The sequence below is a fragment of the Medicago sativa genome, chromosome 5 (assembly GCF_051527215.1).
Source record: "Medicago sativa cultivar Bolivia chromosome 5, Bolivia_mono, whole genome shotgun sequence".
NCBI lineage: Eukaryota > Viridiplantae > Streptophyta > Magnoliopsida > Fabales > Fabaceae > Medicago > Medicago sativa.
In genome coordinates this window covers 31,088,461-31,103,306 of record NC_140753.1, presented here as the reverse complement: position 1 = coordinate 31,103,306, position 14,846 = coordinate 31,088,461, and the positions used below count along the sequence as shown (strand labels likewise).

Here is a 14,846-nt window from a genome sequence, read left to right as displayed (position 1 = left end):
GGCGCCTGAGCCTTTCTGGAGGTCTTAGAGCCTTTAGGAATATTATGACGGTTCAATATGCCATTGATTTTGTTTTGTTTTTTTCTTTAAGTTCTTATGTAGATTAAATAGACAAGGGGTGACTCCATTTGTTTATTATCATTTATTGTAATGGCCTTGTATATTGAATTACCATTATCAATTTCTCTGCAATTTATTATAGGACTAATTTGATGAAGCTTCATGCTGGTTTTGTTGAAAAGCATCCATATGTCGTAAAAAAATAATATATATATATATATATATATATATATATATATATATATATATATATATATATATATATATATATATATATGGGATTTGCTAGAACACACCCACTAGTTTTTATGTGGGAGTGTTTTAGCAAGCTACACCTTAAGGTGTATTTAACTACTTTTTAGTTATAACTTGCTAAAACACACCTTCTAAAAAATAAGTGGGTGTATCCTAGCAAATGCCTATAGGAGTTGCTAACATCCACCCACTTATTTTTTAGAAGGTGTGTTTTAGCAACATTCACCTTAAGGTGCATTTAACAACTTTTTAGTTATATCTTTGCTAAAACACACCTTAATAAAAAGTAATGGGTGTATCCCAGCAAACCCCTATATATATAGCCTCTTACATTCCTGGCTAATTGCACACGCAAAGATGGCAAACAAAGCAAGGCATGATCATCACTGCACCTGAATTGTGTTTATGAGAAAAGCATAAAAAATAGGGGAGAGAGAGAGAGACAATTTATGAGAAAAGTAAGGCTACTTAATTGTGTTATACTCCCTCCGGTCCTAAATATAAGCAAATTTCACTTTTTAGGTTCATTCAATTAATGATGTATGTGGTTCATATTATGGACCACATACATCATTAATTGAATGAATGTAAAAAGTCAAATTTGCTTATATTTAGGACCGGAGGGAGTAGTTAATTGAGGAGAGAAGAAATAAAAAATCAATTAAAAATAAATGCTCATGAATGAAATTTGGAAAACCCACTAAAGTGGTGCATTAATCTCCCCTTATCCTGTGCAAGTTTGCACAGGTTAGAAAAACCCTAATTACTAATACTTTCTCCGGTCCTATTTATAAGAAACATTTGACTTTTTTGATTCATGTTAATTGAGGAGAGAAGAAAAAAATCAATTCAAAATAAAAATACTCATGAATGAGATTTGGAAAATCCACTAAAGTGGTGCATTAATCACCCCTTATCCTGCAAGTTTGCACAGGTTAGAAAAACTCAATTACTAATACTCCCTCCGGTCCTATTTATAAGAAGCATTTGACTTTTTTGATTCGTTGTATAAATAATGTATTTGGTCTATATTATAGACAACATACATTAATTACACAATGAATCTAAAAAATCAACTTTTTCTTATAAATAGGACCGGAGGGAGTAGTTAATTGAGAAGAAATATTTGACTTTTTTGATTTATTGTATAAATAATGTATTTGGTCTATATTATAGACAACATACATTAATTACACAATGAATCTAAAAAGTCAACTTTTTCTTATAAATAGGACCGGAGGGAGTAGTTAATTGAGGAGAGAAGAAGAAAATATCAATTTTTAAAATAAAGTCTCATTAATGAGACTTTATTTTAACGTCAATGAACAATCATTTAATATGATATTATGATGTGATGCATTTAACGTCTTAACTATTTTTATCAAACTATCCATAAAAAAAAAGGTATTTTTATCAAACTAGTAATTTTGATCCATAACAAACTATTAAATAATTCTAAATTCATGTAAAAAAAATTATTGTGTGATATAAAATTTCAATTTAACGATCAATTTGTAGAATATGTATGTAGCTAGGTTTTACTGACATATCATGAAGCATTTCCACACAAAAATTACGAGTCATGGAGAAACAAATATATAGTTGTAGTTGTTTGTCTAATATAGACATTCATAAAAAGAGTTGCTTTTAATAAGGGTCTTGCTAACAAGTACCCTAAGGGCATTTGTTAAGGATGCAAAAATAGAAATAATTGATAAATTTAAAGTAGAAAAAGTTACTTTTTAAAGTTTCCATGCATTGAATGCACCATTTTCAAGACAAAATTTCTTCTTTGGTCTTCTTAACAAGTGCCCTTAGGGCACTTGTTAGCATTTCCCTTTTAATAATTTTGTTTTATGAGGAAACAACAGTATCATTGTTTGTAATTAATCTAAAAGCAATTGCAGTTTTTAACATAGTGAAAGATCGAAATCTAAAAGCAATTGCAGTTTTTAACATAGTGAAAGATCGAAGATGTCCAAGTGCTGAGCATGATGAAGTGGGGAGCATTCAGTCAAGATAAGGTGCTGCCATAGAAATTCGTAGCCGGCCACATCCATATATAGATATGCATTGTATATGATGCTCAAGTAATGATGGAATATGAGCTCATTTACGACCCAACCAGACAAACAAATCTTAAAGGAGAAAAATATACGCCGACCCACTTATAAATATGGAGCTATTAAAGGTTTAACTTCCCTAGTGATGGAATATGTCATAAAAAGTAAATATGTCGACTTTTTTAATCTAAGACTTTGTGTTCAAGTCAAAGGAAAATTTAGTCTCCAATCTCTGAAACTTGGACAAGAGTATCAGTAATTAATCAAGGACAAGTTCAAAGATTTCTTTTTAATGAAAGGTATAGTACATCCTTCAATTAATTTCTTCATTTTTTTTTAGAATTTACTTTAGAATTTATAGTAGTGCACAAACTAATAATTTGATGCTCAAATTGTATTCTTTTGGGAACCTATTAATAAATTATGTTGTTTTCTCTGCCATCAGCATCTCCATTACTTTGCTTATTGTAATATACAATATACATATCAAAGTACTTATTATGAATTTGGTGTACAAAAATGTATTCTATTTCTAGGGATCCTATACAATATACATATCAAAGTACTTATTATGAATTTGATAACTTCTAAACCTCGTATTATGGGAGTGGTGCATATTAGATGACCCTATACAATGTTGTATTCTCTACCATTTGTCTTGATCAGCATCTCTATTATTTTTTTCTTATTGTGACATAGAGTATAATATCTGAAGGTACTTAGTTCCTCGTAGGTTTTAGAAGTTATCAAATTAAAATACGAGGCAAGATTCCCTCACCATCAACAAGGCTATTTCTTTTATAATGGAAGGTAACCATTACCAAGAAATAAGAATTAATAATATATGTAATACATTTAGAGATTATATATAATACAGACATTCAAATTCAACTATAAGTTTTTTTTAGCTAATCCTTTGATTTCTATGGGAATGGAATCATAGTAATTTGGAATTCAATCGAAAAATAAGTAAAACCTCATCAAAAATTGTTCCATTCAAAAATCAAACTCAAGTTTTTTGAACCTCTCATCTTTAAGAGAACCCATTAATCATTTGAATTTAATCACTTGTTTAATCCAACCGTAAGCTTTGTAATTAACAGCAATGATAGGTAGATATCCTTAATGTGTACATCCCTTTGTACCACTCTGAAAAATTTCAATTAAGCAAATATATGGTATGTGTGAGTGACCACATTTTTTTAGTCGCGTGACCACTATTTTTTCAGAATTTATTTAGTTGCGCGACCACATTTTTTCAGCTTCTAAATAATGGTCACGCAACTGAAAAAATGTGGTCAAACAGAATATATATTTGATTGTTTGAAATTTTTCAAAGTGATACAAATGGGTATACATATTAAAGGTGTCTACTAATCTTTATTGTAATTAATACATATGTGTGGTAAAAAGATTTTCTATGGTGTAACAATATCCAAATAGTATACCAGCCTAGCTAGCCTAAGTTGATCTCACCTAAATATATCTATTTTTACACACATGCATAATTTCCTTTGGTTAAAAACAAAAAACACGCATATGCACATAATTTTCTATATATATGAGTGGATCACTAATTTAAGTTCTTTGCAAATTGCATGGATAGTACAAAATGATTCATCATATCCACAAACCTCTGAAATTCAAAATGGTAGATAATATTAGTCCATTAAAACATAGTGAAGACTAAATTGATATTTCCTCTTAATAGACTTGTTAGAACAGCAACTAGTAACAGAAGAAGAATAATAAGAAACGAAAATAAAAAACAATGAACACACAATTTTTATTAACATAATTCGGTCAATGGTGTCTACCTCTGTGACTATAGACCAACCAAAGTTTCGTTTGTATTACGGTGATGATTTAGGGTTTCAATGTTACTATATATATATATATATATATATATATATATATATATATTACAATTACTACGATTCAATTTGCATTATTACCCCTGAACCGTACCGTGGGAGGCTACCGCCTCTGTCCCTTGCCTTCTGGGGTGTCTAGTATATATGAGTCATACTAACGAGACTTATGTGCTAAAGGATTTTCAATATCAAAATTAAATTTAGAAGATTGTTAATTTTAAGTCAATTTTCATGTGGTGATTACATTTTGTTATATAAATGTTTATATATTACCAATATCTCAATTTATAACTATAATTTTTCATCTTTAGTAAATATAAATAACTTGTTCTAAAGGAGTTTAAATTCATTCAAAAATCAAAATAGATAAATCATTCAGTATATTTATGTACCATCAAATATTTCTCTCATCCCTGTTGCGCATTCCACGGGGTACAATATCTCCAAGTAGTCCTTCATCGGCTAGATCCAGCGGCGGTGATGCATCAGCCGGCATTGTAGCGCTGCTCGATCCTCCAGCGGCCTCATGAGGATGATGTGTTTGACATGCCTGAGAAACAGTGGTGGTGCAAGTGTTTAACTCTGCAGGTAATTGAACAGGATAATAGAATTGAGGCATTGTAGGAGCAAACTGGCCAGTAAAAGAAGATTCATGACTAATGATTCCACTTCGAGGAAATCCAACTGTGTGATGACAATGTTGGCCTTCATATGTAGTTATAACAATTGTTGGGTCCTCATGAGAGCGTTCAACCCTTTTCTTCACCGTGCATTTACTATTTGTGCACCTATAGTAGCTCCTGCAACAAGACAAATTAATATATCCATCAGAATATATAATTAGGGCAAGTTACTGGTACAAGGGCACTCATCCATAAATCAGTTACTGCTACAAATAAAATAAAAAAATGTAACCAAAGTTTATTGGAAAAAGCAACCCCAAAGATTTGGGACCAAAAGCGGCGGTGACCATTGAATAAGTTTTTTCCGCTTGAGTTGGGTTAACAGCGCGGAATGTATTTGCGCCGTCACCATCTTCAAATAACCTATTTTCTACACTAGCACCATGAATAGCGCATAGTAGTTCAACGCCCAATACACCAGCAACTCCCATCATATGAAATGGGTTTAATGTCCAATTATGAAACCCTTGAAAAAAGAGAATGAATCGAAATATAGCTGCTACACCAAAACCAAGTGAAAAAAAACCCTAAATACAAGTAAAAAAACACTACATGTATTTCGTTCAAATTTGTGTTGGGTCATCATGAGGGGGAGCTTAGGGGACCACCCACATCCAGGCCGAGCAGCCAAACAAGCGAGAGAGAGAGAGGTCACATTCTTACCCAAAACTTTAAGACAATGAATTTATGGGTCCTCTTACTTACTCCACTTTTCTATCCGATTTGAGACATATAACTCACACTTGCACACAACAATTTTAACCTAATAGATGTACGCTTTTGCTAATATTTTGTTACGTAGGTAGCATGCATAATCATGGAAAGAATTTTGATTGATGAAAGAATAATCAAAGGTTAATTTGATGAGAAGTATGTGTAAACCTAGGGAATGAACTATTTTTAACTGCCTTCTGACCATACTTCCTCCATCTGTAGCCATCCTCAAGATGATCAACTTCACTCTTGGTCATAAATGCAAACCGTGGTTGCCGTATTCGCTTTTGCCCCTTCTTCTTACTTTTGTTCCTACAAAAAATGTCACTGACAATTTGTCAAAAATAAAAGCACCAAGCATACACAGCTATAAGATACACTGTTCATGCATGCACTACACATGATGAGGACCAAGTTTAAGAAATTTCTGTGTACTACACGCTAGACTAGAAGACATGTTTGAAAATGCTGGTCCATATCAAACAAAAGGAAGCATGTACATATTCTATATTGGGTTCAATTTAAGATTAACTTTTGTGAATATTTGTTGAAAGAATTATAGACCAAATTTTACTTAGGGCCGTTCTTTAAGTATTAGAAGAGAGTTAAGACAAAGTAAAATTGTTATAATAATTGAAATTGAACTAAGAGCCTCAATTTTAGTTAGGATAATCTAGAACTTTAAGATTATACTAGTATCATTTATATTAATTGTGTGTCAACTAAAAAATATGAGCCACATTATATAGTTGGGCCAATAGACTCAACATTATTTCTGCACGGTTAAAACCATAGAATAATGCTAGTTATCCCGATGGATAAGCTAGCGAAATTTTCACGACCCTTGATTTCTACTGAATGTATTTTTCTAAATTACAACACTGCCCTCCCTTGTATTGTGGCACCTCCCTTGAATTGTGGAAGGAACAAAATGATATGCTTGTAAATTAGTCGTGATCCCGTCGAGATAAATTGCTTCGGGAGATATAGCAATACTGAAAACCATATATCATAATGCTTTCAAAAAAACAAAGACCATATCAATTATCATATCTTCTGTTAATAAGTTATTAATGGACATAAAATAATATATGTCAAAAACATAAAAATAAGGACCGCACAATTTTATATACTCCTATAAATTAAAAAAGAAAAAAGAAGGAGAGGCCCCGCCTTAAAATTAAAACACGCAAACATTATTTTAGGGTCTTCAAAAAATTATTTTAGGGAAAGAAGCAATACGTCATATGGAACTTTTTTAATCAAAGTACTAGTGTATTGCATAGTACTAGCTAGGCTAGGCCTAGTACATAATAATTATAAATTAAAAAAGAAAAAAGAAGGAGAGGCCCCGCCTTAAAATTAAAACACGCAAACATTATTTTAGGGTCCTCAAAAAATTATTTTAGGGAAAGAAGCAATACGTCATATGGAACTTTTTTAATCAAAGTACTAGTGTATTGCATAGTACTAGCTAGGCTAGGCCTAGTACATAATAATTATGAGCATAAAGTGCATATTAATGGCAGTGTACCAAGAAAGTAGAAAGTAGAAACTCTCTCCTATTCAATCTAATGTAAAAATGACTAAATGCGTACATAGTTTGAACTTAATCTGCAAGTGGTTTCCAGAAGAAAAAATAAAATAATAAAGCTGCAAGTGGTTAGTTAGCATCATTTTAATGCCCAAAACTAAAAAGACTTTTATTTTTGGTAAAAAGAAAAACTAAAAAGACTTATTTGTAAGTTTATGTCAAAAAATCATTTAAAAGTGAAATAAAAAAATAAAAAAAACTTGGCATCCTGCAAAAAGACCACAAAATCTCTGGAACCAATTTCACCATTCATTAGAGGATTCAATCGAAGCCAAACCAAATTATGTATAAACCGATCTAATAAAGAAATTGTTGATCCTTGGATGATTGAAATCATAGATCTAAATAGAGTACACATCAAAGTCTTAAGCTTTTACCACAATCATACAAATGCATTTGTTGAAACTTGAGTGTTAATATCTTGAGTGTTGAAACTTGTTAGCTAATATCTGAAGTGAATATGCAAGTGAAAATAAGGTTGAAAGTTCTATCACCTATCACAATATTCCACAATCATACAAATGCATTTGTCATTTTAAGTAAGAAAAAAAAAAACGAAAGATAATTTTTTGTCAAAAAATTTAGCAGCGAAACTCACACATATAGAGTATAAGAAAAAAAAATGTTGCAAGTTCAAATTGAGGCAGTGATCAATTAAATTTCATTATCCTTTCTCATCCTACTTTTTATCTGGATTTCATCCTTAATTAAATAATCCAACTTTAATCAAAATGAAAACTTTATAATGCAAATAATGCAAATCATAAATAACGGCAGTGCTCATGAGTTGAAGTTTCAGAAATCCGAAAAGGTTACTTGAAAAAAAATATAATCCTTTTTTTAACCATGACTTTTTTTTTTATGGTAACCGGAGTTTGAACACCGGACCTTATATATATATATATATATATATGGGTTATGATAGAAGACACCTTTTGTGAAGGTGTCTTTTATCAAGTTACTCTATGAGCATTTGTTAAAAGACACCAACTACTTTTTATGAAGGTGTCTTTTATCAAAGTTATAACTAAAAAAGTGAAAATCACACCTTGAGGTGTGACTTGATAAAAGACACCACACTACTTTTTATGAAGGTGTCTTGTAACATAACCCTATATATATATATTATGCATTGTCCTTATCAACTGAGTTAAGCTCACCATCATTAAGACTTTTTAAAAAAATTTAAAAATAAAATCTATCTATGATTATGTTCTGTTTGGGAAGAAGATTCGTAATTGTACGGACATAGATTTGACATTGATTTGCACCGATCCCGATGAATATAAATGGAATTAAAAATAAAATTCAAAAATAACAAACAAACAAACCTCAACTTGATTCGATTTAGATATGATTGATATGGAATTCAGTTATTTTCTTTCCATTTTCGTCCTCACAATTTCATGTTAATTACGAACTCACCCCACAGAAAATAGAAAGTTGAAACAGTGTAAGAAAAGTTCATCAACTCACGGTATCTCCGGCGGTTTCTCATCGGAGACGGTGGACTTCTCCGGTAGATCCTCGCTGGAGCTTGAAGAAATTGTTTGATTATTTTACTTGTAAGAAAATGCCGAGGTCGAGGGCGTTTGGATCAAACCGGTTTGAACCGGTTGCAATACGCGGTCCGGTACAAGATTCCAACTGGCGTCAGAATTATCAACGTTGAGAGTCCAGTTTGAGTTGTTGTCGACGTCTTCGACGGTTGAGGGATCGGTAGGTGTTATGTCTTTGTCACTGTTCATGCATGCACTATATAAAAACTGAAATAGAGAGTTGTGATATCTGATTTTAAGGACCAGGTTTAGGAAATTTCTATGTCACTTTAGACTAGAAGACATGTTTGAAATCCTGGTCCGAAGCAATTTAAGAATAAAACTTTTATTTACCAAAAAAAAAAAAAAAAACTTTTGAATATTTGTTGAAAGAATAATTGACCGGATTATACTTTACTTTTTGATTGAATTTTGGACTAATAAACCCCTTCTTAAGTATATGTGGAGAGTTAAAAGTTAAGACAAAATAAAATTGCTATAGTAGTTTAAATTGAATGCTTGACAATTCAACTGAGAGCCTCAATTTTAGTTAGGCTAATCTAGAACTATTAAATCAATTTATCGAGTGTCAGCTCAAAAAATATGAGCCACATTATATTTGGGCCAAAAGACAGTATTATTTCTGCATCGTATAAAGCCATAGTATATCATAATGCTTACAAAAAACAAAGACCATATTATCAAAAACAAAAAACAAAGACCATAGTACTCCTCCGTCCCGGTATAATTGACCTACTTTGGTTTTTCACACAGATTAAGAAAAGTGTATAAATGAAGGGGAAAGTGGAATATATTGTATTGGGAATGATAAAAGTAGTATTATTTAGTGTTATATTGTATTGGGAATGATGAAAGTTGTATTGAAAATTGAAATGGGTCAGTTATTTTGGGACACTTTTTTTTAGAAAATGGGTCAGTTATTCCGGGACGGAGGGAGTATCAATTATCATAATCTTCTGTTAATAAGATATTAATGCACAAAAAATATGGACCACAAGATATTTTATAAATTATTTGAAAAAAAATAAAAGGAGAGGCCCAGCCTTACAATGAAAACACGCAAACATTATTTTAGGAAAAGAAGCAATATGTCTGGTCATGAAACTTTTTTAATCAAAGTAGTGTATTGCATACTAGCTAGGCCTAGTACATAATAATTATGAGCATAAAGTGCAAATTAATGACAGTGCTATCCTGTGGCTGTGGCAGTGGCAGTGGCAGTGAAATGAATAAGCATCGTACCAAGAAAGTAGAAAGAAACTCTGCTATTCAATCTAATGTGTAAAAATGACTAAATGAGGATATATTTTGAACTTTAAACTGCAAGTGGTTTCCATAAAATAAAAAAATAAAAAATAAAAAAGCTGCAAGTGGTTAGCATCACGTTAATGTCCAAAACTAAAAAGCTGTATTTGTAAGTAGTCTATGTCAAGAAATCATTTAAATGTGGCTTAATTAATGATCTGGTCCCTTAAGTTATTTGTTGGTTACATTTTGGTCCATAAGTTATTAACGTTACAATTTGGTCCCTTAAGTTACTTTTTGGTTTCGTTTTGGTCCCTTAACTATTAAAAGTTTCGTTTTGGTCACTTAACTTATTTTTTGGTTTCGTTTTGGTCCCTTAACTTATTTTTGGTTTCGTTTTGGTCCCTTAACTCTTCCTCCGTCAACCACTTTGGTCCTCTACGTTAGGATGAATGTATTAGAGTTAAGGGACCAAAACGAAACCAAAAAATAAGTTAAGGGACCAAAACGAATTGTTTCAAAATGAGTGTCGCTTTCATTTTCCAATGCAATAATAACTTTTTCTTTTCAATTGTACCCTCCAATTAATACTCTGCACACTACTTCCAAAGTATTACTTTTAAAACTAACCAATAGTTAATAAGGATAATTTGGTAAAATAACCATTCTCTTTCTCTTAATCATTGCATTTCTTAATATGTGTGTAAACACCTAAAACGACACTCATTTTGAAACGGATGGAGTATATTATAGTACTTGAATGTGCACTTTCAATATCAGTTTAGTCTCTATCATTAAAAACTTCTGTTAACTGATGAGACGACAAATTTTTTGTGCTAACTAGGTGCATGAGGGTGTCACAGAGACTACAATGAAAGTAGAAAATGGTCACTTTGCTCCCTAGATCGAAAATCAATACCCCCAAATTGAATCTTAGGGGTTTGAGATTTAGGAATTTGAGGATTGAATTCGGGATTTAGAGATTTGATATTCAATTTTGGGATATTGATTTTTCAGTTCAAGGACTAAAGTGACAATTTTTCTACTTTCACTTTAGTCCCTCTAACACCTCATGCACCTTGTCAGCCCAAGACATTTGTCACCTCATCAGTTAACATAAGTTTTTAACGTCGGAGACTAAACTGATAACGAAAGTGCACATTAAAGAACTATTTTATATTTAATCTCGAGTCAGAGACCTTTGTGACAGCAAGGTCCAAAGTCAGAGACTAAAGTGACCATTTACTCAATAATAAAATAAACTTGATGGTTTTTGTTTATTTGAGAACTCGATATCCGACCCAAAGACTAAATAATATGAGCTCATTTCACCGTTTATTAAAGAGAAGATTTCTCCTTTTCCTTTATTTATATAATATATTTGTCATTAAAAAAAACCGTTTATTGAAGAGGGTTTATTTAAAGACAAAACAAAACTCTATACAATTGATCTAACACCGAAATTATTGATACTCAAAGTATTAGAACCTACTCCCTCCATTCCTTTTTATTTGATGTTTTAGCTGATTACACACATATTAAGGAATCATTAAAGAATGAAAATAGTTGTAGATTTGGACTACAATACCCTTATTTTATTTTTTGACAATGAGACTTAGGGAGAGCACTACCTAGGTAAGGACAATTGGTAATTAGTACTCCAATTTTTGACAATTGTGATAAATTAAAAGTCATAACGTAATTAATTGTGACAAGGGTAAAATTGGACAAACAATACCAACAATTCTAAAACATCAAATATTTTGAAATAAAACTTAAGAGCTAAAACATCAAATAAAAAGGAATGGAGGGAGTAAGATCTAAAGAGAGCACACATCTAAGTCTCAAAGTCACCACCAAATCAAACCTTGGAAAGTGAAATTTGGTAGTGAAGATGGAAATGATAAGAAAGCTGAGAGTTGTATCACCTATTCATAGTATTACACAAATTTTTGTCACAAAATTTAGCAGCTAAACTTACACACAGTATAGAATATGAAATATATTGCATATTCAAATTTGTGGTAGTGGTCAATAAAACTTTATTATCCCTTTTCATCCCACTTTATATCTGACTTTCATCCTTAATTAAAATATCCCAATTGTAATCAAAACTTTGTAATGATAACATTAAAACATAATGCGTAAATAATGCAAATTATAAATAATTATAGCTCTTTCTGAAAATAAAGCAGAAAGAGATTTAGATGGTTCAGAACACACTATTCTCGCCACAATAACAGTGGTACTCGTGGGATAAAGCTTCAGAAATCCGAAAAAGTTTACTTAAAAAAATATCTTTTTTTAACCCTGACTTTTTAAAAATTGTATAACAGACCCAAAAATACCAAAAAACAAAAGAGGAAAAATAAAATCTATCTCGGATTATGTTCTGTTTGGGAAGAAGATTCCTAAATGTACGGACATGGATTTGCACCGATCCCAATGAATATAAAATGGAATTCAGTTATTTTCTTTCCATTTTCGTCCTCACAATTTCACGTTAATTACGAACTCACCCCACACAAAATAGTAGAAAGTTGAAAGCAGTGTAAGAAAAAATTCATCAACTCACGGTATTTTCGGCGGTTTCTCATCGGAGACGGTGGATTTCTCCGGCAGATCCTCGCTGGAGCTTGAAGAAATTGATTGATTATTTGACCTGTAAGACGACGCTGACGCCGACACCGATGCCGTTTCAGTTGAACCTGTTTGAACCGGTTGCAACAGTTTATCCTTGGTGGTTTCCGGTACAAGATTCCAGCCGATGTGGTCGAACCTATCGCTGGAATCATCAACGTTGAGAGTCCAGTTTGAGCTGCCAACGAACTCTTCGGTAGGTGCTCTGTCTTTCTCTTCCATACATGGATTACGAGTGAAAACTATATAGTATGAAGCACAGTGATAATTGAAGATGAAAATCTGAAAGTGATTCTGATGGAGAAATGGATTTTGTGGAAGTTCATAGAAAACAAATGGATTTTCTGGAGAGAGAGAGAGAGAGAGAGAGAGAGAGAGAGAGAGATATTAGGGTTTGTGCGTAGATTATTGTGAGAAGGAAGGGACGCGTAGGTTTTCAACTTTATGAAACGTTTGAAAGCGGTGTCTCGTCAAAGCACAGTAAGCAGTGTAAGAAAGAAACGAGATAGAGAGAGACGATGTGATGTGAAAGACACTTTATTTTATTTTTATTTAATAAATAAATAAGTGTTGATTTGGTTTTTCTTTTTGAAAATCTATTTTCGTTGTTTATTTTTTTTTTTTGTTTTAATATGTTCTTGATCTTGAAATATATTCAATTTTTTTAAGTAAACGTCCTCGTTAACTTAACTCAGTTGGTAAGGACAATGTATAATATATGCAAGGTCTGATGTTAAAATTCCAACCACCACAAAAAAAAAAAAACCAAATATCATGTTTGGTCCTTTTAGTTTGACAGAATTTCCAAGTTAATCCTTTAAATTTCAAAAGTTTCAAATATTTCATTTCAGTTGATAAACCATTTCACCGTTACCCCTGCAATCAGTTAATAATTAACTGGTGCTGATGTAGTCGTTAAGTTGGTGACTTGAATCAAAACATTGCCTTTTAAAAGCTTCAGAGTGTCAAAATGATAAGTTTAATCGTCACAAATGATCATTCTAGCACTATGAATGTCGTTTAATAGTGCTAGAAAGACATTTGATGTTGTAAATAATTGTCACTTTTGCACTATAAATGATCATTTGTGACCATTAAACTTAGCGTTTTGACACCCTCGAGCTTTTAAAAGGCAACATTTTAACGGCTACATCAACATTAATTAAACGGAGACTGACAGCAGGGGTAACGGTGAAATGTTTTATTAACTAAAAAGACCTATTTGAAACTTAAGGGATTAACTTGGGAATTATGTCAAACTAAAAGGACCTAATTGAAACTTTCAAAACTTAAAGGACTAACTTGAGAATTTTGTCAAAAAAAAAAAATAAACTCATGTAGAATTTTATAATATTATAAGAATTTATCAAAAAAAAAGAATTTTTTAACAAAATATAAATTAAATATGAATTTTTATAATTTTTGCAATTAAAAATTCATGTTTTGTTATAAAAAAAATCTACTTATTTTGGGAGAGATTTTACAATATTGTACATATTTCTTCATAATTTTATTGAAAAATACAAAGGCTACACATGATTTGTCTTAAAAATTGGGACCAAAAGTGAAGATTGAAATAATTCGATTTTGGCCCCCTATGTTTTGCCCCTTTTGCACTTTTGGCCCCCTAGGCCAATTTTGAAGTGGCGCCACGTGTGTAATTTTTTTATTTTTTATTTTTTTAATTATTAAAAAAATAAAAAAATTTACACACGTGGCGCCACATCAGCATTGACTTGGTCAAAATTGGTCTAGGGGGCCAAAAGTGCAAAGCGGGCAAAATATAGGGGGCCAAAATAGAATTATTTTAGTTAGGGGACCAAAATCGCAACTTCTTGAAATATAGGGGACCAAAACTGCTATTAAGCCTAAAAAATAAGAAATAAACAAATAAAAGAAAAGAGAATGGGATTGAAAACAATGATTTTTTATGGGAGGAAGATGTAGATGAAAATAATGAAAAACAAATTGTCTCTATATATAGAAAAAAAATCATGTCATAATCAATTTTGATTGGCACATGAAAAATAAATGAGTCATGATCTATTTTGATTGGCTAATAAAAAATAAATGATTCAATATCCATTTTGATTGGTTGATAGAAAAGCATTAAATGAGATGAAGAGCAAGAAGATGTCACGTGTACTATCATTCATAGA

General features: G+C 31.6%; 1 protein-coding gene across 3 annotated transcripts; it reads right to left on the bottom strand.

Annotated features, from left to right (window-relative positions):
• Positions 1–3,449: 3,449 nt before the first annotated feature.
• On the bottom strand, positions 3,450–13,099 carry LOC146921745 (putative WRKY transcription factor 57). Of its 3 annotated transcripts, none has more exons than XM_085715038.1 (4): positions 12,623–13,099; positions 5,818–5,976; positions 4,645–5,052; positions 3,450–4,014 (listed from the first exon to the last, which is right to left on the bottom strand). In XM_085715038.1, exons 1-3 carry the CDS (start codon positions 12,907–12,909, stop codon positions 4,647–4,649), a joined length of 852 nt encoding a protein of 283 aa, XP_085571164.1. In that variant the 5' UTR covers positions 12,910–13,099; the 3' UTR covers positions 3,450–4,014; positions 4,645–4,646. The 3 variants fall into 3 exon arrangements, with proteins under 3 accessions (XP_085571164.1, XP_085571165.1, XP_085571166.1); XM_085715039.1 differs by having other exon boundaries at positions 5,818–5,961; XM_085715040.1 differs by lacking the exon at positions 5,818–5,976.
• Positions 13,100–14,846: the final 1,747 nt, after the last annotated feature.

Bases quoted from the DNA above. Each gene is read 5' to 3' on its own strand.
- LOC146921745 (XM_085715038.1), bottom strand. From the start codon at position 12,909: ATGGAAGAGAAAGACAGAGCACCTACCGAAGAGTTCGTTGGCAGCTCA. The intron at 5,977-12,622 runs GTGAGTTGATGA...ACAAATTGTCAG, and splicing joins GAGAAACCGCCGAAAATACC to TGACATTTTTTGTAGGAACA. The intron at 5,053-5,817 runs GTTTACACATAC...GTCTTGTTGCAG, and splicing joins AAAAATAGTTCATTCCCTAG to GAGCTACTATAGGTGCACAA.